General features: G+C 44.2%; 1 protein-coding gene across 1 annotated transcript in view; it reads left to right on the plus strand.

Annotated features, from left to right (window-relative positions):
* Window positions 1–24,822, plus strand: part of arap2 (ArfGAP with RhoGAP domain, ankyrin repeat and PH domain 2) — a 349,086-nt gene that overhangs the window by 196,161 nt on the left and 128,103 nt on the right. The window contains 2 exon segments of the mRNA XM_055637821.1: window positions 5,379–5,555; window positions 6,981–7,112. Coding sequence (XP_055493796.1) covers window positions 5,379–5,555; window positions 6,981–7,112 — 309 coding nt within the window.

The raw sequence follows: 24,822 nt of genomic DNA on the forward strand, positions 1-24,822 counted from the left end.
CCCAGGACAGAGAGGTCGGATTGGGAATGGGAGGGGGAGTTGAAGTGCTGAGCCACCGGGAGTTCAGATAGGTTATTGCGGACTGAGCGGAGGTGTTCGGCGAAACGATCGCCCAACCTCCGCATAGTCTCCCCGATAAAATCAGCTGACATCTAGAGCAGCGGATGCAGTAGATGAGGTTGGAGGAGATACAGTTGAACCTTTGTCACACCTGGAACGACTGCTTGGGTCCTTGCATGGAGTCGAGGGGGGAGGTGAAGGGACAGGTGTTGGATTTCTTGCGGTTGCAACGGAAAGTGCCCGGGGAGGGGGTGGTATGGGAGGAAAGGGAAGAATTGACAAGGGAGTTGCGGAAGGAGCGGTTTGTTTGGATGCTTCGATGGAGTCGAGGGAGAGGTAAAGGGACAGGTGCTAAACCTCCTGTGGTTGCAGGGGAAAGTACCTGGGGAGGGGGTGGTTTGCGTGGGAAGGCACGAGTTGAACAGGGAGTATCGGAGGGAAAGGTCTCTGCGGAAAGCAGAAAGCGGTGGAGATGCGAAGATGTGGCCAGTAGTGGGATCCTGTTGTTATTTGTAAATATATATAAATACTAGACCAAGTGCAGACCCGTTGGGTCTGTTCCCCGAACGTGCGGTTGTGGGGGATGCGGCATGCAGCATCACACACACTAACTATCCCCCCCCCCCCCCCCACACTCACGCTAATTACCCCCCTTGATATTATATTAATATTATTAATTTGCTCCTTTTACCCCATAACCACCCTATCTACTGACACATAGCCCCCAACTTGCAGTCACATCTAGAGGGGGGGTGGGGGGGGGGGGGGGGGGGGGGGGGGGTGGGGTTAGAGAGTGAGGGCATAGAGAGAAGGGGCAGAGACAGAGACAGACACACAGAGAGGGGCAAGAGAGGCGGGTGGAGAGGTGGCGGGCGGAGAGGGAGGGAGGGTGAGGGGGGAAAGGTGGGGGGGGAGAGAGAGAGAGAGAGGGTGAGAGTGAGGGGGGAGAGAGAGGGGGTGCTGGGAGGGGGTGAGGAGGGAGGGGGGGAAGAGGGGGGGGGGGAAAGAGGGAGGGGGGGGAAAGAGGCAGAGGGAGGGGGGGGGGAAGAGGGAGGGGGGGGAAGAAGAGAGGGGGGGGGAGAGGGGGGGGGGAAAGAGGGGGGGGACCGGGAGGGGGGAAAAGGGGGGGGGGAGAGAGAGAGGGGAGAGAGGGGTGTGCTGAGGGGGTGAGGTGAGGGGAAGGGGAGAGGTGGGGAGCAGGGAGCGGGAGGGAAGGGGGTAGGGGTGTGTGGAGGGGAGGGGGTTTAGAGGATGGAGGGGAGGCGGGTGAGAAAGGAGGGGGAGAGGGGGGAGGAGGGAGGAGAGGAGAGGGGAGGGGAGGAGAGGAGAGGGGGGAGAGAGGAGAAGGGGGGGGGGAGAGAGAGAGAGAGAGTGCCTTTTTACTTCAACCCAAACCCCCCAAACAACCATTTGCAGGCAGTGCTTTTGTAATTCAAACTAACCATATTTTCATTTTCAAACCACATTAAGGGTACTTACTCACAGTTGTGTAGACATTTGTTCAGTGTCATTCAGAGCACAGAGTGACCTCCATCTTGCAGACTGATTGAGGCACACCACTTCCTGGTTTTATAGTCCCTTCCCCTCCCTCCAGCAGGGGCAGCAGAGAGAATGGTGAATTTTTTAAAAACATTAATTTCTCTCTGATTTTTCATCGATGGGAAAAATACTCTGGTCCAGGAAGGCAGACGTGGGCTCTGATCGAGGTGGCCAAAAATGAGGGCTGTAGGTGACGGCGTTCTCTCGGATATCGCAGCACAGTGGGCCAAAAGCGGTCAAGATCAGACTTTTAGTAATATAGATGTTGTTATTTTGCTCCCCAAAATATATGTGATAGTCTGACATTACTGCATGTGAGTGAATTGTCAGAGTGTGCTTCTCTATAGAAATTCATTTTCTCTCATTCTCTCATTACATTTACAATTTAGAGACAATATTTTGAAAGCCATTCTCTTTCAGAACTATGACATTTCAACAAGTTATATTGGTATCACTTCTCTTACTGAAGTGGAAGATATTGCTTTCAAGTTGCTTTTGTAATATTCAGTCATCTTTTTTTCCATTAACTTTAAAACTAGTCTTGGATGTAAACATTCTTCTAAGGATTGATAAAGTTGAAGATGAAATCAAGTATTTGCGACATGGCAAATGCTGCATAAAACATCCATTCACCCATTTTATTCATTGAATATAAACTGCTCAACCCAATATTTGCTGCAGTTTTTGAGCTTTTCATTCTGAACAAAGTCACTTACGTCATGCACATCACTTGCTCTTGATTAGACTAAGTGTTGTTTTCATCCCTGCCGGTGAGTTTGTTCTATCACAGAGTTCACCAAACCTCAGTGGTGGATAATCAATTTTGGAACGGCTATGAGAAGCAAACCAGATTTGTATTATTAAATTTCAACCCAAAGCATTTAAGGAAGAAAGAAAACAAAGTTTTTATAAGCATCAGATATGGATTTTTCATGTTGTCATGATAGTGATATTTAAGAATATGAGTATTGAGTATTTTGCAAGATGATTAAAAAGGGTTCATAGGAACATTTTGAGCTAATGAAAAATAAAATATTTGAATCTGCTTCAGATTTTGAGGTTAAAACTAGCAAAATAAATAAGAAGATATCAGTAGAAGTTATATATTAGTCTTTAAGACAGCATTCAGTAAGGTACACAACAGTTATTAAATGAAGGAAAGACACAATGCTGGAGTAACAGAGGGTCAGGCAGTATCCCTGGCGAACATGAATAGGTGAAGTTTCGAGTTTGGGAAAGGAACCTCGCATTTCACTGTATTAAATTCCATCAGCTATTCTTCAGCCCACCTGCCCGACCGATCAAGATCCTACTGCAATTTTTGTCAACCATCTTCACTATCTATGGTACCACCCACTTTAGTGTCATCTGCAAACTTGCTAATCATGCATGTCAACCATTGTGATCGAAATCATTGATATAGATAGGAAACAGCAATGGATCAGCACCGAAAGCTGAGGCACACTACTCGTCACAGGCTTCCAGTCCAAAAAGCAACCTCCCACCTCCTGCTTTCATAAAGCCAATTGCCTATGCATTCAGCAATCTCTCCTTGGATCCCATGTGATCTAACCTTCCAGATCGGCCTACCATGCCGAATCTTCTCAAAAATCCATACATGCAATGTACAGCTCTGCCCTCAACCTTTTTGGTCACATGCTCATAAAACTCAATCAGATTCATGAGACACCATCTCCCACAAACAAAACTGTGCTGACTATCCCTTATCAGCCCTTGTCCATCTAAATACATGTGTAGGAAGGAACTGCAGATGCTGGTTTAAATCGAAGATTGACACAAAAAGCTGGAATAACTCAGCGGGACAGGCAGAGACGGAATGGGTGAAGTTTCGGGTCGATTTTCCATCTAAACAAATGTATATCTTATTCATCAGAATTCTCTCCAGTAACATTGAGACCACTGAGGTTGGGGCCACTAGCCTGTAGTTCCCAGGCTTTTCCCAGCAGCTCTTCTTAACAGAGGTACAACATTTGCCACCCTCCCCTAATATGTAAAATAAATCTATTCCTGTCACAAATATATTTGATGATGATCCTCCATAGCCTGTTTGCCAGTCTTCCAGCAACTCGCCCCAATTCAATGTTGACTCATAAATCTCAGCCAGGGTACCTGCATTGTTTTCAGATTGGTAACCCTACCTGAGGAAGGATATACTTGTGACAGAAGGAATGCAACAAAGATTCACCCGATTGATACTAGAATTGCAATTCATCAGCGGGAGATTAGGCAGACTAAATTTACACTCTCTTAAATTTATTTAAAAAAAAGATGTGATCTCATTGAAATATATAGAAATATTATGGAGCTTGACAGATAAGCAGATACAATCCTACCTGGACTGACTCAAACTTGGAATCAAAATAATGTTTTTACTTTTCATGATTGAGATGAGCAGTCTTAAAGAAGACAGTTCTTAAAGACAGTTCTTAAAGAAGACAGCTCTTAAAGAAGACAGCTCTTAAAAAAGACGGTTCTTAAAGAAGACAGTGAATCTTGGTAATTTTCTGCACTTGAGGGCTCTAAAGTCTCTACTACTGAGCAAATACAAGTTTGGGATCCAACATGAATTGTAAATACTTGGAAAATCAAGAAATATAGTTTTAGCTTAGAGACATAAAAAATAGCAGCAGGAATTGGCTGTTAGACCCTTCGTGTCTGATTGCATCATTCAGTACAATTTATGGGTGATCTTTTACCACAATGACACTTACTTGCACTAATCCCATATCCTTTGATTCCCCTAATATCCAAAACAAATATTTTCCTGTCACAAATATATTTGATGACTGATCCTGCATAGTCAGTGTGCGTAGGGCATTACAATGATTTGTGATACTCTAGTTGAACAAATGTATTCTCATGTATGCCATTAATGCCCAGCCTCTTTTTGTGTTTTGATACTGTGATCCCTGGCAACATTCATCCTCTTGTGCCCCTTAAGAATTTGGTATGTTTCAATGAAATCACCTCATTCTTCTAAATGTAAAAGTAAACTGGTAAGCTAGCAGTAAGCTCACCTCTCATTCAATCCTACCCTTCCCATCTTCTAACATCACCAGAATCAATCTTCTAAATATTGGCTTTATTATTTATACAGTAAATGTATTTGTTCTCAAACGTGAAAACTACCTGCACGCAATACACAAGATTATATCTCACCAGGAGTCTGCTCCATTGTACAGTAAGATCATGGCTTTTATTTTATTTTAGCAGTCAGGGAATTGGCTTGCAATGTAGACCAAAAGAACATTTGATTCCTTAACCCTTGCAGAAATTTGTAAGAACAATTCTTCCAAAATATGTTTCCATGATCTTGCTGTATAATGCTTTACAAAGGAGCAGACCCAAATGGCTGGACAGAAAAAAGGTCATTTTTAGATTGTCAGAAATTCTTCAACAACTGCAGATTTTTGTTGTGAGTGATACTGCCATTATTAAACCACATGTACAGTTTGTACTGGTGCTCTGTTGAGTCATATGGTGGTCATCGGTCCTCGGACTGTCTTTGATTGGATTTCATTGGCTTTACCTTGCACTAAATGTTATTCTCTTATCTATACACTGTAAACGGCTCGATTGTAATCATGTCATGTCTTTCCGCTGACTGCTTAGCACGCAACAAAAGTTTTTCACTGTACCTCGGTACACGTGACAATAAACTAAACAAAACTGCCTGCAGAGTTGACATTAACTTCAGTCTGTAATTGTGCCATTCCATGCCTTGGTCACTACAATGTGTTCTACCTTTTTGTACAAACAGGCTTTATGTCAAGCTGTTGTGAAACAAGATATCTTGGAGACTCTCTCACTTGTTTTTAGTGGGGCGGATGTCATGTGTGCAACAGGAGAAGCAGCTCATTGTACTCCTTACCTGTTAGCACAGAAAGCTGGCCAACGACTGCAAATGGAGTTTCTGTTTCACAATAAACTCTCAGGTAAAACACGTATAGGTGTTTGAAGATTGTATCCGCTACTCTTTGTAATGCAGGAACTGTTAGATAATGTTCAGAATTGTCCTTTCATTTGACTTTGCGAGGGCCAGCAATATTATTATTTATGAATAGATTCAAACTAAAGAATTTGTGAATGTTTGGGGAATTTCTGCATGTGAAATGTGGTCTGAGAGAAGACAGCTTTACTCACAGGTGTGATTTATCCACCATATCGTTTGGAGTTATTGACGTTTTCAGGGGTAACAGCCCTGTGAAGAAGAAGAGCAAGCAGAAGGTTAAGGGGGGACTTGATAGAGGTCTTTAAAATGATGAGAGGGATAGACAGAATTGATGTGGACAAGCTTTTCCCTTTGAGGATAGGGAAGATTCAAACAAGAGGACATGACTTCAGAATTAAGGGACAGAAGTTTAGGGGTAACATGAGGGGGAACTTCATTACTCAGAGAGTAGTAGCGGTGTGGAATGAGCTTACAGTGGAAGTGGTGGAGGCAGGTTCGTTGGTATCATTTAAAAATAAATTGGATAGGCATATGGATGAGAAGGGAATGGAGGGTTATGGTATGAGTGCAGGCAGGTGGGAATAAGGGAAAAAAGTTGTTCGACACGGACTTGTAGGGCCGAGATGGCCTGTTTCCGTGCTGTAATTGTTATATGGTTATATGGTTATAAGCATGTGTAAACCTACATGGAATTCAAATTTCTTAAGGCATCTGTACAATTTGATGCTTTTGTTAATTGGAATGCACTGCCTTTAATTTGACAAGAGTGAGGGAGAAGCCACATTTCCTTGTGCAAAACAGGCTGAGCTTTAAGAAGGCGTCTGTTAGATATCATTGGTACACAACAGTGCAGGAGAAACTCAGCGGGTGCAGTAGCATCTATGGAGCGAAGGAAATAGGCAACATTTCTGGCCAAAACCCTTCTTCAGACTGATGGGGGAATATCATTGCCTTTTTCAAATTAAATTAATGTCAGGACGATTTAAATCTTACTTAAAAAAAACGATTTAAACACTTATGCTATAACAAAACAACCTGTAAAATATGGAGGTGTTTAACAGTCAGTGCTGTATTTTCCATAGCGCACTGTATCCATGCTGAGAAAAACCACCAAGACCAGGCTGGTTTGATATTTCATAGGTGGGCTACTCAAAACCAACCATACGAGTACCACTCTTTGATCAGAGTTGAGAAACTGGTCTTGGGCCAAACAATATTCCATATGGAATCACGAAGCTTCGATGAACGGTTGTAAAATCCTGAAGCATGAGAAATAAAGCTTTTGTCATAAAACCTATTCACTGGGCAAAATATTTGACTGGTGTTGTAAACCCACCAATAGAAATGACTTTATAAAATCATATTCCTTATTTGTGCCAGTCCTGACTGTTTGATTTCTGTTCTTTAGCACTTCCAAAGATTGATTCATTGTCTGAGGCTGGCACTCATTCTACTAATTCACCATCTACCTTTCTCTGTGGATTCCTGTACAAGGCTGTTAACACTAACAAAACAGTAAATGAGAAAAGGTTGAAGGAAGGTGAGTTATCCATCAATAATGGTACTGCCATGTAACATGCAACTCGCTTGCTTAATGAGAGATCGTTATTTGAGCTTAACTGCAGCCAAATGTCGAGGAGCTCAATAACCTAAATGATATCCATCCGGGGAGAATGCGACTCAAATTTCTTATTAGTATGATTGTATTGCTAATATTGTCAATTTAACCATATTGTACTGATTGCATTGTGTTCTCTTGCCAATATGCTGTGTTGGCCTGCCTTCACCTCTGCCTCCATCTGCGATTTAATTTCTATAATGTATCTTTAATCAAATCCAGTTTGTGATATCAACATTAGCCTTTGTTATCTGAGCTTAACTTGCCATCCACAGTTTTTATCCAATACAGATTCAGATCTTGATTAAAAAAAGAATAGGGTAGCTGCGTGCAGTTACAACAAAATCCCCATTTAACTTTGTTTCTCCTTTTCGAAGGCAACGGTGATACTTACTTGTGTCTATTCCCCTTCCATTGTGCATGCACTTTATTATATTATATTAGACTAGATTAGATTAATTTATTATCATAAACATAACATTTCCTGGTCACACACATAATAGTTATTGATTTAAGACACTTTTTTGGGGGTATTCCTTGGTGTTCTAACCGGCATTGATAGATCCAATTATTACAGTTCTGATCGCTCCCATGCAGGAAGGAGATGAAACTTTGGAAAAGATGCAGCGGTGATTTACCAAAAAGATGTTTACCAAAAAGGATTGTTTTCTCTGGAATGCCAAAGGTTGAGGGGAGACCTAATGGAAGCACATACAATTATGGAAGGCATAGATATGGTCAAAACTTTTTTCCCTGGATGGAAACATCAATGTTATGGGACATAGCTTTAAGGTGATATGGGCAAAGTTTAAAGGAGATGTGTGGGGCTATTTTTTTTTGTACAGAAGGTGGTGGGTACATGGAACATGCTGCAGGGGGTGGTGGTGCAGGCAGATACGATACTGGTGTTTAAGAGACTTTTGGACAGACACATAAATATGCAGGGAATGGTTTGATCTAGATCATGTGGTGGCAGATAAGAATTTGTTTTGGATATTCAACGCAGACATTGTGGGCCAAAGGGACTGTCCCTGTGTTGTTTTGTTCTTAGTTCATTAAAAATATTGTTACGACCATTGTTCGCAAGGGATGTGGTATTAATGAAGGCTGGAAACCTTTGCTTTGTCTCAGACTTTTCTGTCTACTTATTTTTGGAAAGATGATCCTTGCATTATTCCCAAGTACTTTAAAATGATGCGCACATATATCTGCAAATTGCTTCCATAGCAACAAATGAATCCAGGAACGATTGCTGCTTTGTTCTCCCAGAAGTGATTAGAATCTACAGTTCAGAAAATGTTGCCACCCACTTCATTTTTCTCTTTAAACAAAGCTTTTTTCATATCAAGCTATGTTCAAAGACAAATGGAGAATTACTACCAGAAATGTTCCCTTGAATCTGTTGAATTTTACATTGAATTTTAATGCTTTCTGATTATAGAGAGAGTTCGATTTAGCTCATAGGGGTAAAGGATTCAAGGGATATGGGGAAAAAACAGGAACGGGGTACTGATTTTAGATGATCTGCAAGTATCCACTGATGGCCTCCAAAGCCTTCTGTGGCAAACAATTCCACAGATTCACCACCCTCTGACAAAAGAAATGTCTCCTCATCTTCCTAAACGAACGTCCTTTAATTCTGAGGCAATGACCTCTAGTCCTAGACTCTCCCACTAATGAGACTCTCCACATCCACTTCAAGCCTTTAACTATTCTGTATGTTTCAATTATGCCCACCCCTACCCCCTATTTCTTCTAAACTCCAGCAAGTACAGGCCCAGTGCTGACAAATGCTCATCATAGGTTAATCTACTAATTCCTGGGATTATTCTTGTAAACCTCCGTTGGATCCACTCCAGAGCCAGCACATCTTTCCTCAGATATGGTGCCCAAAATTCTTCACTACATTCCAAATGCAGCTTTACCAGCGCCTTATAGATCCTCAACATCCCTGCTTATGTACACAAGCCCTCTTGAAATAAATGCTAGCATTGAGTTTGCCTTCTTTACTACCAATTCGACATGCAGATTAACGTTTTGGGAATCCTGCACCAGCACTCCCAAGTCCCTTTGCAAAACCGATTTCTGGATCCTCACCCCATTTAGAAAATAGCCTATGCCTTTACTCCTTTTACCAAAATGCATGACTCCACACTCGGCTACACTATATTCCATCTGCCACTTCTCTGGCCACCCTCCCAATCTGTCCAAGCCCTTCTGCAGAGTCCCTGCTTTTTCTACACTCCCGGCCCTTCCACCTATTTTTGTATCATCTGCAAAATTTGCCACAAAGCCTTCTATCCCCTCATCCAAATCATTAATATACGACATGAAGAGTAGCGGCCCCAGCACCGACCCTTGCGGAACTCCGCTAGTCACTGGCAGCCAACCAGAAAAAGCCCCCTTTGTTGCCACTCTTTGACTGCCATCCAGCCAACCTGCTATCCATGCTAGCATTTCCCCTTTGATACCGTGGGCTCTCATCTTCCTAAGCAGCCTAATGTGTGGCACCTTATCAAAAGCTTACCGAAAATCTAGGTAAACAACATCTACTGACTCACCTTTGTCTGTCCTGCTATTTACTTCTTCAAAGAATTCCAGCAAATTTGTCAAGCGGGACCTCCCCTCCACATAGCCATGCTGACTTCAGCCTAATTTATTGTGAACTTCTAAGTTCAATGTAACCTCATCCTTTATAATGGACTCTAAAATCTTACCAACCACCGAAGTCAGACTAACCGGCCTATTATTCCCGCTATTCTGCCTTGCTCCCCATTGAGTGCTTCTCTGGCTGTGCTTAATAGAGTTGCTTGCTTTACATGGCCCACTCTGTTTCTCCGTTCATGGAATCAAGTAGGAGCAAAGCCAATGTGCGTCAACCTGAACACTTAAACAGAATGCAAAAGTGAGTAGATAATGTTTTGTGATGTATCTCAAAGCATTCAATTCTGTACAATTTAAAAATATTCCCATGCATTTGAATTTCTCAGCCACACTAAAACACAGTCATCTAATTCATTTAATTTTCCCATTACACTGATTTCAGATTATGCCTATTTTCTGGAATCAGTCTCCAAGAGTAAATCAGCAGGCTATAAACTACTAATGGTTCTTAGCACTGAATATTTCAGAGAAACAGTGCTTCCACATTATTTCAAACAAGCATTTTCAGTCCGGCTAACATCACATTTGTATAATGGTTTGCTGATGGGAGCTTCCTGCACGTTTCGTTGTGGCATCTGATGTTCCAGTTCACATCGGGTCAGGCAGAGTTTAGTTTCCTGTCCAGCTCATGGCAGACTTCCTCATCCTCATGCAAGGAGCAGTGTCTCCTTCCAAGCAAGTGTTACATTTTCGCAAGACCCCTGATCTTTCAAAATATCTGTTTCCTTGGTTCGCGCTACTTGTGGCATGTTTTACGTCGATCACTCGTCATCTCTGATTTGCTTCCATCTCGCGTGTTTTTTGGACTGAGACTGTGATCTGAGATGATCTTTCGGAATGGAGGATGACTTCCACTCTTGTCCTGTGGGCACTGAGGCAAATTATGAGATCAATGTGGGACCATGCACTTTGGTACAGATAGGCCTCGGGTGCCTTGGGGAGTGGATGGGTAGGTAGGTGAGGAGGTGGTGTGCTCCTTCCATCATTGGCTTTGGGTGCTCCCAATACATGGGCATGAGACTGTTAATGGTCTCCCAGAGTACGGTCTTCATTTTAAATGGACATGGGCCAGAAGCTTCCAGGAGTCATTGGGAATGTTGCTTTTTTTTCCAGGAAAGCTTTGAGCATATCCTTGAATCGATTCTTGGATCTACCTAATGATGTCTCCCAATGACAGGGCTAGGAATGGAGTGGCTATTTAGACGTCTTCTTTTGTGAATGTGAAAGACAATGTCAGGATTAACAAATCAGTATCCATGGATTGGGAGTATTTTACAGGGACATGACTGTGGTAACTTCTGTGGCGCTTTAACTACTGTGCAGAAGGCAGTTCATGTTTCAGAAGCATAGAGAAGAGCAGAGATCAGCTGCCTGGGATTCATAAGTTTTGAGGTTGTGATCATTGGATGCTGACACATTGACAGCAATGAATTTACTGTCTGCGGCCATTGTTGTCCGGAACTATAGAGGAGTTTTGCTTTGCACACATTCAGTCTAAGGGCTGTCCGTTCATATGCTTTAGTGAGCACGTCTCCTTAAACGTGGAACATGGCCTCTTGTGGATGAGTGGTATCTGCCTACAGCTTCTCGACCTCTGAATCTGGGGTAACCTTGGATTTGGATTGGAGGCAAGACAGATTTAACTGTTTCTCATTTGTTCTGTAGGTTATTGGAGGTGAGGTGCAATATTGCAACAAGAAATTATTGAAACATGTTTCTGATCGATTTGCAGCTTTATTTGCTGTACAGCCATTTGGTTACGATTGTGGTTCTTTGTCATCAGAAAATAAATGACATATTTTCTCATCAATGATGCATCAGATCAGTCGCTTTCCTTGAAACATTAGGATAATGTCATAAATCATGAAGTCATGGCATTTTGGCTGTTACTGGTGTGCTGATTATTCACATACATTGCCTATTTCATGACATGCCCTGACGATGTTAATCAAATGCTACATTACGCCACTGTAGAGGTCATGCTCTTGGGGAAAATTTGTCATTTGGAAAAATGATGAGGTTCTCTCATGCAGCTGCTGGCTTTACAAGGGGATATTCTTAAAGAGCAAAGCGGAGTGCTGGAGTAACTCTGAGGGTCAGGCAGCATCTGGGGAAGGAATAGGTAGGTGATGTTTCTGATCGGAGCCCTTTTCAGAATGAACATCCCGATCCAAAATGTAATCTATCCATTCCTCCACAGATGCTGCCTGACCTGCTGAGTGCCTCCAGCTCAAAGTCCAGCATCTGCTGCTTCTTGTGTCTTGATGTTTTTAAAGAATCCGTCTCGACCAGCAGCTCATTCTGATACTTGCTGTTGGCATTGGTGAGCTGCTGGTGGGTTTATTATAAATATCCCCCAAAGATGTTTGAAGTGATCTAGTGAAATAGGAGTTCCTAGCTGCGGTCATCTTCATCGCCAAAGGCAGAATATGCTTGTCAGATATATCAGACTAAAGGAAACAGTGTAGCTCTTGGCTGCCTCCATGACAAAGTGGAGCTTACAAGGAAAAATCTTCTCCAATCTCCCCAGGTAGCTCTGCTTGATCTGAAGAGAGGTGTGTACATAGTTCACATGTACAAGTTACCTGCATTCTGCCTCTGAATTTCTTTGCCCTCTTACTGCAGAGCAAGCTGAGAGAGGAGGAGGGCAAAAAGGCATATAGACATCTACCTTCAGCAATAATCGTGATTGCAGCAATTGAATTGTAACTGTTTAAAAGCATTGACACAAACATGCAGCAGGTGAAACAAATTACATCGGTTAAATCCATCTGAACTTCTCTGAAGAGCCAGTTCTGATTAATTGCTTAAGTCCTAGAATGCGGTTTTTGAAAAAGGAAAAATGTGCTACTGTTTGAAGTTGCTTGACTCCTCCATTTTAATACATTAAAAAAAACCCTATTAAATATACGCAATTCTTCCCCTTGATTGCCAGAGTTTCGACTCCAGCGGCTCAAGGTTTCTGCTTTGACTGGTCCCAATGTCTCCTATAGCTGACTATTGAAGGTTTTATTTTGCAGGAAACATCACAGCCTCCAGTCTTTACTATAGTGTTACAACTGCAGGAAATTAATCTATCTTGTCACAATTTACCAGAAAATTGTAACAGGTGTTTTGTCGTGTTCTTGTAACTTTCAGTAAAACTGGTTTCCACAGTGATTATGTCCACGGGCCAAAGTCTTTCTTATGATGGTATGGAATGTAATTTCACAAAGTAATCTTTCACGGCTCTCCCAATTGTTAGGAACTGATTCATTGTTTGTTCTTCTGTTCAGTGACATTGAACGGACATTTGAACGTCGCCAGTGGCGCGAAACAAAAAAAAAAAAGATTTGTTCATTCTCGCCCAGTATTTCCATTCTATTTGAAAAATACTGGCAGCTTTTACCAGAACATTATTTTCAGATAGCTGTATATTCCCAAATCAAGTTGCTACTAATGTTTTAGCATTTTGAATCACAGGTGCACATATCCTCCTTTTGGTATTAGCCAGTTTTCTCATCTCGGAAGGATTTCCCCCTTATCCTTAAGCTGTTTTTTAAAAGCGGGAAAATCTTTAATTAGCCTTCCAACCCAAAGGATTTTGTGTCCCCTCTCAATCTCCTAAATTCTAGAGGTATGAGCCAGCCTATCCAGTCTTTCTTCATGAATTGCCCAGGAATCAGTCTGGTAACCGTCTCTGCACTCCCTCTATTGCAAAAGAGGGTCAGATTTGGAGACCAAAAGTTGCTTTCTCACCAAGACCCTGAACTGCAGTAGAACCTCCTTTCACTTGAGGTGTTTTGGTATTAGCCAGTTTTAGCTGGAGAGCTTCCAATTTTTTTTTGATTCAAAGGGGCGACAGTGAAGCGGAATGGCGTCCTTAGGGTATCTGCCTTGAACTGCTGCTTTCATTGAGGTGTTTGGGAGAGAGCTAGAATTTTGACTGGGCGACAGTGAAGGAATGGCGATATATCTCCAACTCGGGATGGTGTATGGGTCAGTGGGCAAATTCCAATCTTCCTTCTCGTGCATCTCATGCTTCTGCTGCCCTTGTCCTTCCAGCTGGTGGAGGTCATTGTTTGGCAGGTGCTGTTTAAGGAGTGTTGGTGAATTGCTGCAGTGCATCTTGCAGATGGTAAATTCGCTGCTACTGTAAGTCATTGGTAGAGTGAGTGAATGGCTGTGGAGGGGATGCCCATCTAATGAGCTGCTATGTCCTGTGTGGTGTTGAGCTCCTTGCAGGGTTGCGAAAGATGCACTCATCCCGGAGAGTGAAGAGTACTCCTTCACACTCCTGACTTGAGCCTTGGAGATGGTGAACTGGCTTTGGGGAATTATGAGATGAGTTAGTTCCATAGGATTCCTAGCCACTGATCTGCCTTATAGACACATTGTGTAAATGGCGAAACTAGCTCAGTTGCTGGTCAAGAGCAACCTCCAGGATGTTAATAATGGAGGATTCAGTGGATTATCAGTGATGATAATGCCATTGAGTGTCAGAAGGTGATAACTGGATATTCTCTTGTAGGAAAATAATCCAAAATAGAAAAGGCACTGGCTATATACTGTGGCCCAGGTATTCATTTGCTTTGGCTTTATGCCCACCAATTTTAGTGAAGGAAAGTTGGTGATGACTGTGTGATGGTCGTTAATGGGAGTCTATGTTTGTAGTTCATAGATTGGAGTGGCCAACCATTGGATGCTGAGGAGCTTGCTTCTCATGGGAGATGACGCCAATAATAGCACAGCTTTGTTACTGGGGCAACTCTGACATGCCATCAGGAGATGGGTAGGTGGGCAATAAGGTCTGGAGAAGTTGAGGAGTGAGAAGGTTGGTTGTACGGACTTGTTAAGCAAATCTGCAAATGTTCATCCTTTTTTTTCAATTCATGGGTCTACTTTTCACAGTACCTTGTTGGAAAGCAATTAATAATGTACTAAAGATGCTTTTTGACCTATTGTATAAGCACTCATAAACATGCCAGCGAAATACATAGAGAAGGTCAAATGGGAACTTTCATGACAGCTCCGATGAAGTACTGAAAGATAAGATCAGAGGTCAAAGGGTAGATTCAGCATGGCATCTACTTGCAAGAAAAATGAGTTGGCAATGTTGCTGAGACGTGCATTATCGAATTGCAGCAGCAGCACTGTTATTAAACCAAATACTACAAGGACAGAAAGGTGATCCTATTAATAGCAAATCAAGTTCAGCATAGGCTGCCGTTACACTGCTCCTTTGGTGCTAATGCATACTTCCACCTTGTACTAATGTGAAGCATATCACTTGCATTGGTCCCAATACATTCCAGAATACATCACAGCCAAATGCTGTGAGTTGGCCATGACTTTGGTGTCTCCCAACACTCCAGATTTACTGGGTGAAGCATAGTTAGAGTTTAACGTCAAGCTTGCCACAAACTGCTCAAATTTGGCGTTAATCGCATGTCTGCTCTCCTATTATTTTGTTTTGAAAAGCTCTGCTGGCCTAGGGAAATGTGTGATTCCCTAACTGTGTTAGCATGCTCCACTCCTTGGCTTTGCTTAGCAGTGATCAGCAAAGTATAAATTAACTGATAGTTTATTATAATTAATATTTTAGTTAAAGATACAGAGCGGAAACAGGCCCTTTGGCTCACCGCATCAGCGCTGACCAGCCCGTACACCAGCACTAGCCTACACTCCCCCTCTATCTTTAAAAGTTTGAATCATGAATATTTAGGGTAAGCTTGGTACGGTATATATCCTGAGAGAAGTTTGTAATTTAAATTTGGTTAAAAAAATATAACAATGATCCAGATGAGGTATAGCTCAGATATTGAAGAAAATTTAATGGAAACTTGGCCAAGTGTGTCTGCTTCCACCACTCAACCGATCCCCCAACGCATTATTGCACCACTCACACCTAGCCCCCAACTGCGCAGGCGTGGTTCATTTCTCCTCATCCCCCAGCACTCCCTCCTCCTCCTCTTCACCCTCCATCTTCAATCCCTAGAGAGGGAGGGGTGGTAGAGAAGGAGGGGGAGGAGGGGTAGAGAGGGAGGGAGGGAAGGAGGGGGGGGGGGGGGGGGGGGGGAGGGGGGGGGGGGGGGCAGAGAGGGAGGGGGAAAGGGGTGGGGGGTAGAGTGTGAGCGGGGCAGAGAGTGAGGGGGTAGAGAGAGAGTGTGAGGGGGTAGAGGTAGAGGTAGAGGGATGAGGATAGAATGGGGGGGGGAGGGTAGAGAGGGCGGGCGAGGGAGAAGAAGAGAGAGGGAGGGGGTAGAGAAGGTGGGAGTGAGGGTAGATGGGGGCATCTCCCTCCTCCACCCCTCCCCATCTCCCTCCATGCTCCCCCCTCATCTCCCTCTACCATCCCACTCCCCACCCCATCTCCCTCCTCCTCATTTCCCTCATCCTCTTCCCCTCACTCCCATTCCTTTCCCCAGGACCTACCCAGGTCGTAGAGCAGCGCCAGGACCTGGAACTCGGCCTGGTTCTCGTACTCAGCCGGACCCTGTCTGTAGACTCTAGCCGTCAGCTCAGCTGCCGCCTGGGCTCCAGTGCAGGCCCTGGCCATCTCTGGGCTCAACCCAGACCCAGGCTCGTCCTTGGTTACAACGGCGGCTTCTTTTCGGCCCCGGTCACGGACCCATCCCAAGCCCCGGGCTCGGCCCTCACTCCAACTCCAGCACCACCCACCCACCGGGCTTCAGGCGTCGGGCGCCGGCAACCGCCGCCACACCTTGGACACCGCGAGTGCTGGAGTGCCCCTCCCTTGTGCGAGTGCATTGTGACGTCACTCATGTTTTTGTTCCAAAATGGGTGAGTGGGCTGTTTTTAAAACTTTAAATGATTACAAAGTTCGGAAATATAGGTGAGAATGCTATGGGAAGATGTTTATCGCCTCGATGGGAAAAATGTGAGTAGGGTGTGTGAAAATAGGAAGGCTGTGGCCTAACGTTTGGAAGAAAATTAGTAAATTAACCAGATACACGCATGCACACGCACACACACACACAGCCACAAACAAGACGAAGAGTTTTAGTATTATACTATACCAAGTGCAGACCCGTTGGGTCTGCTCCTCCAACGCAGCCGATCCCTACCCATAGATGTGGTCCTCCAACTCAAGCGGCTCGGGAATCAGCAGTGCGGCTGTTTTTCAATGGCGTCTTTGAGGCGAGATGCGACAAAATGAGTGAGTGGGGGGGGAGAAGGATTTTATAAAAAATGTGTACATAAACACGATGAAATTTAATGAGGAGTGGATACTTGGAAGGAAAAGTGAAATCTCTACCGGAATGGAAAAAATCAGGGCGTTTGTGGGTCGGGTGTTGGAGTAACAACGAATCAAAGGCTGGCAGCCACAAGTCAGAAACATACACAGCCAGCCAACCAGACACACATGGAGTTTTAATATTACATATAGATAGATATAGATAGATAGATGTAATTAAAACTCATTAGTTGCATTTGCTAAAGATTTACGTGTTTGTTTTTCCCCAAACCTCTTCAATTAATAGTTCGTAACACTTATTCATAAATTGCAGTGGCGGTGCTGTGAAACGGATGCGGCTCGCCTGCAGTCTGTCTGTTTTTATTTTTGTGTTTTTTTTTTTGCCTTGTTCATTTAAACTTTTGGTTATTAGGTTGTGTTATGTGTGTGTGGGGTGGGGTGGGGGGGGGGGTGAAACAGGGCTTTCTGTTTCTCCCTTCGGAGGAATGCGACTTTTTCTAGTCGTATCCCCCTTCTCTTCCCCCGTCTGAGCTGAGGCCTAATGGCGGAGCTGGCGGCCTCCAACCTGCGACCGTCCTCGAGGCTCCGGAGGTAGACCCAGCTAGTACTCACCAATGCGAGGCTGGCCGTCTTCGAGCTGCGGCGGCGTTCGGGCAGCGGCACGACTCGGCGCTCCGGTGAGGGTTGCGGCGCGGGGCTGAGACACTCCCGTGTGGGCGGCCCGGCTCCCGGCTGGAAGATGCTCTCGTGTGGGCAGCCCGGCTGGAAGGTGCTCCCGTGTGGGCGGCCCGGAGCGGGGTGGAGACGGTGCTCTGGTGGCTGAGGCGGCGTTCTGGCGGAGGTGACCTGAATCCGGGGCTCGGCCGCGGGCCAGTGGATGACATCGTCGGGAGCTCGCGGATCACAGGTTGAAGCCTGTTTTCCGGAGCTCCTGTGGCAACAACTTTGTCCGCTGGACTGGTGGGCGGCAGCTTCGACCACCCCCGATCCCACGGAACTTGAACCGCGGGACTGACTTATCATCGCCCGGTGCAGTATCGCCTCAGCGCAGAGGGAGAAGAGGAGGGAAGAGACAGCAACCCTAAGACTTTTGCCTCCATCACAGTGAGGAGGTGCTTGGTGAACTCACTGTGGTGGATGTTAATTTGTTTTTATTGTGAGTTGTTTATTATTCCATGTATGGCTGCAGGCAACGACATTTCGTTCAGACCGAAAGGTCTGAATGACAAATAAAGGATTCAATTCAATAGAACATTAAAGCTCTCAGTGCAAACCACATTGTAAGTTTATTATTGTTTTTAATTTCGTAAGCAATCAGAATTTATCTTAGTAACACCTAAACCGGTTTGTGAGTGGGCAGACACATGGTAGATGAACATTAATGTAAGAAATATGAGATTATCAGGGCTCGAAATTAATGGTTGCCCGGGTGTCAATGACCACCCAAAGTGCCGCCGGGCAACCTAAAAGCCGAGTCATTTTGCCCAGCTTGCCACTGCAGATACTGGTTTATACCGAAGATAGACACAAAAAACTGGCATATATCAGCGGGTCAGGCAGCATCTCTGGAGAAAAGGAACGTGACGTTTTGTGTCGGCGACGGCTGTAATGCGTGGGAAAGATGCTAAGTGTGACATGACGGAGGGTCGGAGCGAATGACGGGCCCCGCGCAGCAGAGCAATGGCGGCTGAGGCTCCATCTCCTCCTCCACCCGCACCCCACCCGCCCTGATAACGGCCGCTGCCTGCCACTCCGCCAACGCGCGCTTTCAAAACAAACACTCCCACACGCCGAGGCTGCGAGGAAGGAGGGAGGGAGGGAGGCAGGGGGAAGCTTCCTTCCGCCGTCTGAAGCACATGCACCTGCACCGCTCGGCCCCACACCTTCCTGTTGGTTGGCAGAGGAGTGCAGGCGGTGGCGAGGATATCCCAACTGCCTCCCCCTTTAGTGGTGGCACTTGGCGGTGGACAGGGACGGCCAAGGCAGCAATGATGCCTTCCTTCCCACGTCCTCTGCCCCTTCATCTCACTCTCTCTCTCTCTGGTACGCCCCCCTCCACCCCCCTAATCCTGAGACCCCTCCTCTCCATCCCGCACTGATCCCCATTCCTGCCTCTATTCAGTCCTCACTGGCATCCCGTGTGCTCCCCTCCACATCTACACCCCCCCGAATCTATTCATCCTGCACTGATCATCCTATCCACCTCACATTGATTCTCCTGCAACTCCCCATCAATCCTTCACTGGTCCCCCAATTCATTCTTTACTGACCCCCCTTGTTTGACCCCCCTCCCCATTCATCCTGCACTGCACCCCCCATTCATCTTGCACTGCTCCCCCCATCCATCCTGTACTGATCCAACCATTCATCCCGTACTGATCCCCCCTCCATTTATCCTGCATCGACCCCCCCCATCTATCCTGTACTGATCTGCACATTCATCTTTTACTGAGCACCCCATTCATCCTGTACTTATCCCCTCATTCATTCCGTAGTGACCCATCCCATCCATCCTGTACTGAACCTCCCATTCATCCTGCAGTGATCCCCCATCCTTCCTGAAGTGACCCCGCCATCCAGCCTGTAGTGACCCACCCATTCATCCTGCACAGACCCTCCGATCCACGTGAACACGTGAAACATTAAAACCGCAGTGTTCGATTGTCACTGCTGCTGTTGACACGTTATTACAGAATTCATTTTAACGGCAAATCAATGCTCTTAATATGGAGTATCAGTACTGTAGTTATTTAATGAGCAACATTCACAACTATACATTGGATTTATCCAGCTTTTACATCTACAGTCAGTCAAATACATCACAAATTTGGTCAGGAGATATTTCAGTTGAAATTTTAACGTTAATTCTGAAGTGAAAATAATGGAAACGGCGTTTATCAACAATTTTTTTTAAATCTGGTGCTTACAAACTGGGTATCTTCATTGCTGTTCATAACACATACATCTAATCTGAATGCCCGGTAATGTGGCGTCTTGACACCTTTAAATATATTACCAAAAGAACATTTGCTGCATTTATGTCCTTTGGCCATTTCTTGTTAGTTAGTGTAATGTTTAACCTGTCTGATGGGTCTAGTCTGTTTTAACAGCTATTATCATAACAAGCCTTTAGAAAATTCCTTGCAACCTGTATATTTTGTTGTGGATAAATTATGTGGGAAGCGAGAGTGTTTCTGTACCAATAGCGATAACGACCCATGCTATGGCCATGTCATGATAATTTTCGGTCCTTCACAGAAAACATGCTTGCATCAATCTGCAGTGTGCATGGTTAAGCATATATGTTATCATGGTCCAGGATTTATTGACACAAGTTGATCATATGCTGAATAATCCAACCACATTTTTGTTTGGAAGTGGAAAGAAATAATAGAAATTGCATTAATTGCAATGTGTAAAAATAGTTGAGATACTGTATTATAATTTTGCTGCATGTTATTGTGGTATATATCATGTCTTGATTGGTGAATATGTTTAGTTTGTGACTATATTTGAAGCAGAAATAATATGTGAATGCTTCATTGAGCATAATTCCGACTGGTAACTACGCACTTCGTCCGAGCACATTATCTCATTCGTCATATTCAATCGTCATCTTAAATGACCACCTAAACTGTCATTTGGCAACCGAAAAAGCTGCCTAGGTTGCCCGGCTGGCAACAGGGAAAACAAGTTAAGTGAGAGCCCTGATTATGTAGGAAGGATAAGAAGATTATTAGAAAATTAATAGAAAATTTAAAAAAATATTGTTCTAAAATGGATGTAGGTGCAAAGGAGCTAGAGATGAGAGTGAATGAGTCCTTGGAAGTGGCAGGACAGATTGAGAAAATGGTTAAGGCATGCACAATTATTTTCATCAATAGAGGCATGAAGTATAAAAGCAGAGAAGTCATGCTGAATCTTTATAAGATTCTCCCCTGGAGCATTGCTCAATTCTAGTCACATCTTTCTAGGAAGCTTGTGAATGCATTAGAAGTGGGGGACCAGAAAAATATTTATGAGAATGTTTCCTACGATATAGGATTGCAATTATGAGGATAGAATGGAGAGGATGGGGCTGTATTCTTTATAGAAACAACCCCAACTAAGGATAGATCTGTTAGAAGGATGAGTTGTCTGGAAAGAGTGTGAGAATGTTCCTGGTGTTCGAGGATTGAAGGCAAGAGGTCAGGAGTTTAAGATTCAGATGGAAAGATGAATAATGACTTGAAAGAAATTGGTTTTACAGAGCATGTGTTTGGAATCTGGAACATATTTGGAAACATGGTGGAGACAGGTTCCCTTGTGATGAAGAGGGAATTTACTAAGCTTTAGGGAGAGTAACATTAGCAAATTTGCAGATGACAAAATGCTGGGTGGCAATGTGAACTGTGAGGAGGATGCTATGAGAATGCAGGGTGAGTGGGCAGATGCATGGCAGATGCAGTTTAATGTGGATAAAAGTGAGGTTAACCACTTTGGTAGCAAAAACAGGAAGACGGATTACTATCTAAATTGTGTCAAGTTGGGAAGACGGGAAGTACAACGGTATCTGGGGGGTCCTTGTTTATCAGTCAATGAAAGTAAGCATGCAGGTACAGCAGGCAGTGTAGAAAGCAAATGGCATGTTGGCCTTTATAACAAGATGAATTGAGTATCAGAGCAAAGAGGTCCTTCTCCGGTTGTACAGGGCCCTAGTGTGACCACACCTGGAGTATTATGTGACGTTTTGGCACCCTAATTTGAGGAAGGCCATTCATGCTATTGAGGGAGTGCAGCGTAGGTTTACAAGGTTAATTCCCGGGATGGCGGTACTGTCATATGCTGAGAGAATGGAGCGTCTGGGCTTGTATACTCTGGAGCTGAGAAGGATGAGAGGGTATCTTAATGAAACATATATGATTATTAAGGGTTTGGACATGCTAGAGGCAGGAAACATGTTCCCGATGTTGGGGGAGTCCAGAACCAGGGGGCCACAGTTTAAGAATAAAGGGTAAGCCATTTAAAACGGAGACGAGGAAACACTTTTTCTCACGAAGAGTTGTGAGTCTGTGAAATTCTCTGCCTCAGAGGGCGGTGGAGGCCGGTTAGATACATAGATACATAGAAAATAGGTGCAGGAGTTGGCCATTCGGCCCTTCTAACCTGCACCGCCATTCAATCTGATCATGAGTCTAGAACCTCCCTGCTCCTATACTCAAATCCTTTTGCTATGAAAGCTAACATACCATTCGCTTTCTTCACTGCCTGCTGCACCTGCATGCCTACTGGTGTTACCATGACACCCAGGTTTCGTTGCATCTCCCCTTTTCCTAATCGGCCACCATTTAGATAATAGTCTGCTTTCCTGTTTTTGCCATCAAAGTGGATAACCTCACATTTATCCACATTATACTGCATCTGCCAAACATTTGCCCATTCACCCAGCCTATCCAAGTCACCTTGCAGTCTCCTAGCATCCTCCTCACAGCTAACACTGCCCCCCAGCTTAGTGTCATCCGCAAACTTGGAGATGTTGCCTTCAATTCCCTCATCCAGATCATTAATATATATTGTAAATAGCTGGGGTCCCAGCACTGAGCCTTGCGGTACCCCACTAGTCACTGCCTGCCATTGTGAAAAGGACCCGTTTACTCCTACTCTTTGCTTCCTGTTTGCCAGCCAGTTCTCTATCCACATCAATACTGAACCCCCAATACCGTGCGCTTTAAGTTTGTATACTTATCTCTTATGTGGGACCTTGTCGAAAGCCTTCTGAAAGTCCAGATACAACACATCCACTGGTTCTCTCCTATCCACTCTACCAGTTACATCCTCGAAAAATTCTATAAGATTCGTCAGACATGATTTACCTTTCGTAAATCCATGCTGACTTTGTCCAATGATTTCACCACTTTCCAAATGTGCTGCTATCCCATCTTTAATAACTGACTCTAGCAGTTTCCCCACTTCCGATGTTAGACTAACTGGTCTGTAATTCCCTGTTTTCTCTCTCCCTGCCTTCTTAAAAAGTGGGGTTACGTTAGCTACCCTCCAATCCTCAGGAACTACTCCAGAATCTATAGAGTTTTGAAAAATTATCACTAATGCATCCACTATTTCTGGAGCTAATTCCTTAAGTACTCTGGGATGCAGCCTATCTGGCCCTGGGGATTTATCGGCCTTTAATCCATTCAATTTACCCAACACCACTTCCCGACTAACCTGGATTTCACTCAGTTCCTCCATCTCCTTTGACTCGCGATCCCCTGCTATTTCCGGCAGATTATTTATGTCTTCCTTAATGAAAACAGAACCAAAGTGGTTATTCAATTGGTCCGCCATATCCTTGTTCTCCATGATCAATTCACCTGTTTCTGTCTGCAAGGGACCTACATTTGTTTTAACTAATCTCTTTCTCTTCACATATCTATAAAAACTTTTGCAGTCAGTTTTTACGTTCCCTGCCAGTTTTCTTTCATAATCTATTTTCCCTTTCCTAATTACGCCCTCTGCTGGTCTCTGAATTTCTCCCAGTCTGGTATGCTGCTTTTTCTGGCTAATCCCTGATTTCCCTTGTTATCCACGGATGCACTTCCCTCCCTGATTTATTCTTTTGCCAAACTGGGATGAACAATTTTTGTAGTTCATCCATGCAGTCTTTAAATGCCTTCCATTGTATATCCACCGTCAACCCTTTTAGAATTTATTGCCAGTCAATCTTGGCCAATTCATGTCTCATACCCTCAAAGTTATCTTTCTTTAAGTTCAGAACCATTGTTTCTGAATTAACAATGTCACTCTCTATCCTAATGAAGAACTCAACCATATTACGGTCACTTTTGCCCAAGGGGGCACGCACAACAAGACTGCTAACTAACCCTTCCTCATTACTCAATACCCAGTCTAGAATAGCCTGCTCTCTCGTTGGTTCCTCTACATGTTGGTTTAGAAAACAATCCCGCATACATTCCAAGAAATCCTCTTCCTCAGAACCCCTCCCAATTTGATTCACCCACTCTATATGTAGATTGAAGTCATACATTATAACTGTTTTACCTTTATCGCACGCATTTCTAATTTCCTGTTTGATGCCATCCCCAACGTCACTACTACTGTTAGGTGGCCTGTACACAACACCCACTAGTGTTTTCTGCCCCTTAGTGTTTCGCAGCTCTACCCATACTGATTCCACATCCTCCAAAATAATGTCTTTCCTTTCCATTGCGTTAATCTCCTCTCTACACAGCAACGCTATCCCACCTCCTTTTCCTTTCTGTCTATCCCTCCTGAATATTGAATATCCCTGGATGTTCAGCTCCCTGTCTTGGTCACCCTGGAGCCATGTCTCCGTGATCCCAACTATATCATAATCATTAATAGCTATCTGCATATTCAACTCATCCACCTTATTACGAATGCTCCTTGCATTGAGACACAAAGCCTTCAGGCTTGTTTTTTACAATGCTCTTACCCCTTTTACAATTAAGTTGAATAGTGGCCCTTTTTGATTTTTGCCCTGGATTTGTCTGCCTGCCACTTTTACTTTTCATCTTGCTACCTATTGCTTCCACCCCCATTTTACACCCCTCTGTCTCTCTGCTCACCCATTTAAGAACCCCACCACCTCTTATTCTCTGTTTATTATTGTTTTCTTCTTTCCCCCCTACATGTTGGGTCTGAGTGCTTTCCTTCTCTGCCTCCTGCCTCACACACTGTTTACTATCTTTCTCTATTTGAGTCCCTCCCCCCAACCGTTCTAGTTTAAAGTCTCCCCAGTAGCCTTTGCAA

The sequence above is a fragment of the Leucoraja erinacea genome, chromosome 1 (genome assembly GCF_028641065.1).
Source record: "Leucoraja erinacea ecotype New England chromosome 1, Leri_hhj_1, whole genome shotgun sequence".
NCBI lineage: Eukaryota > Metazoa > Chordata > Chondrichthyes > Rajiformes > Rajidae > Leucoraja > Leucoraja erinaceus.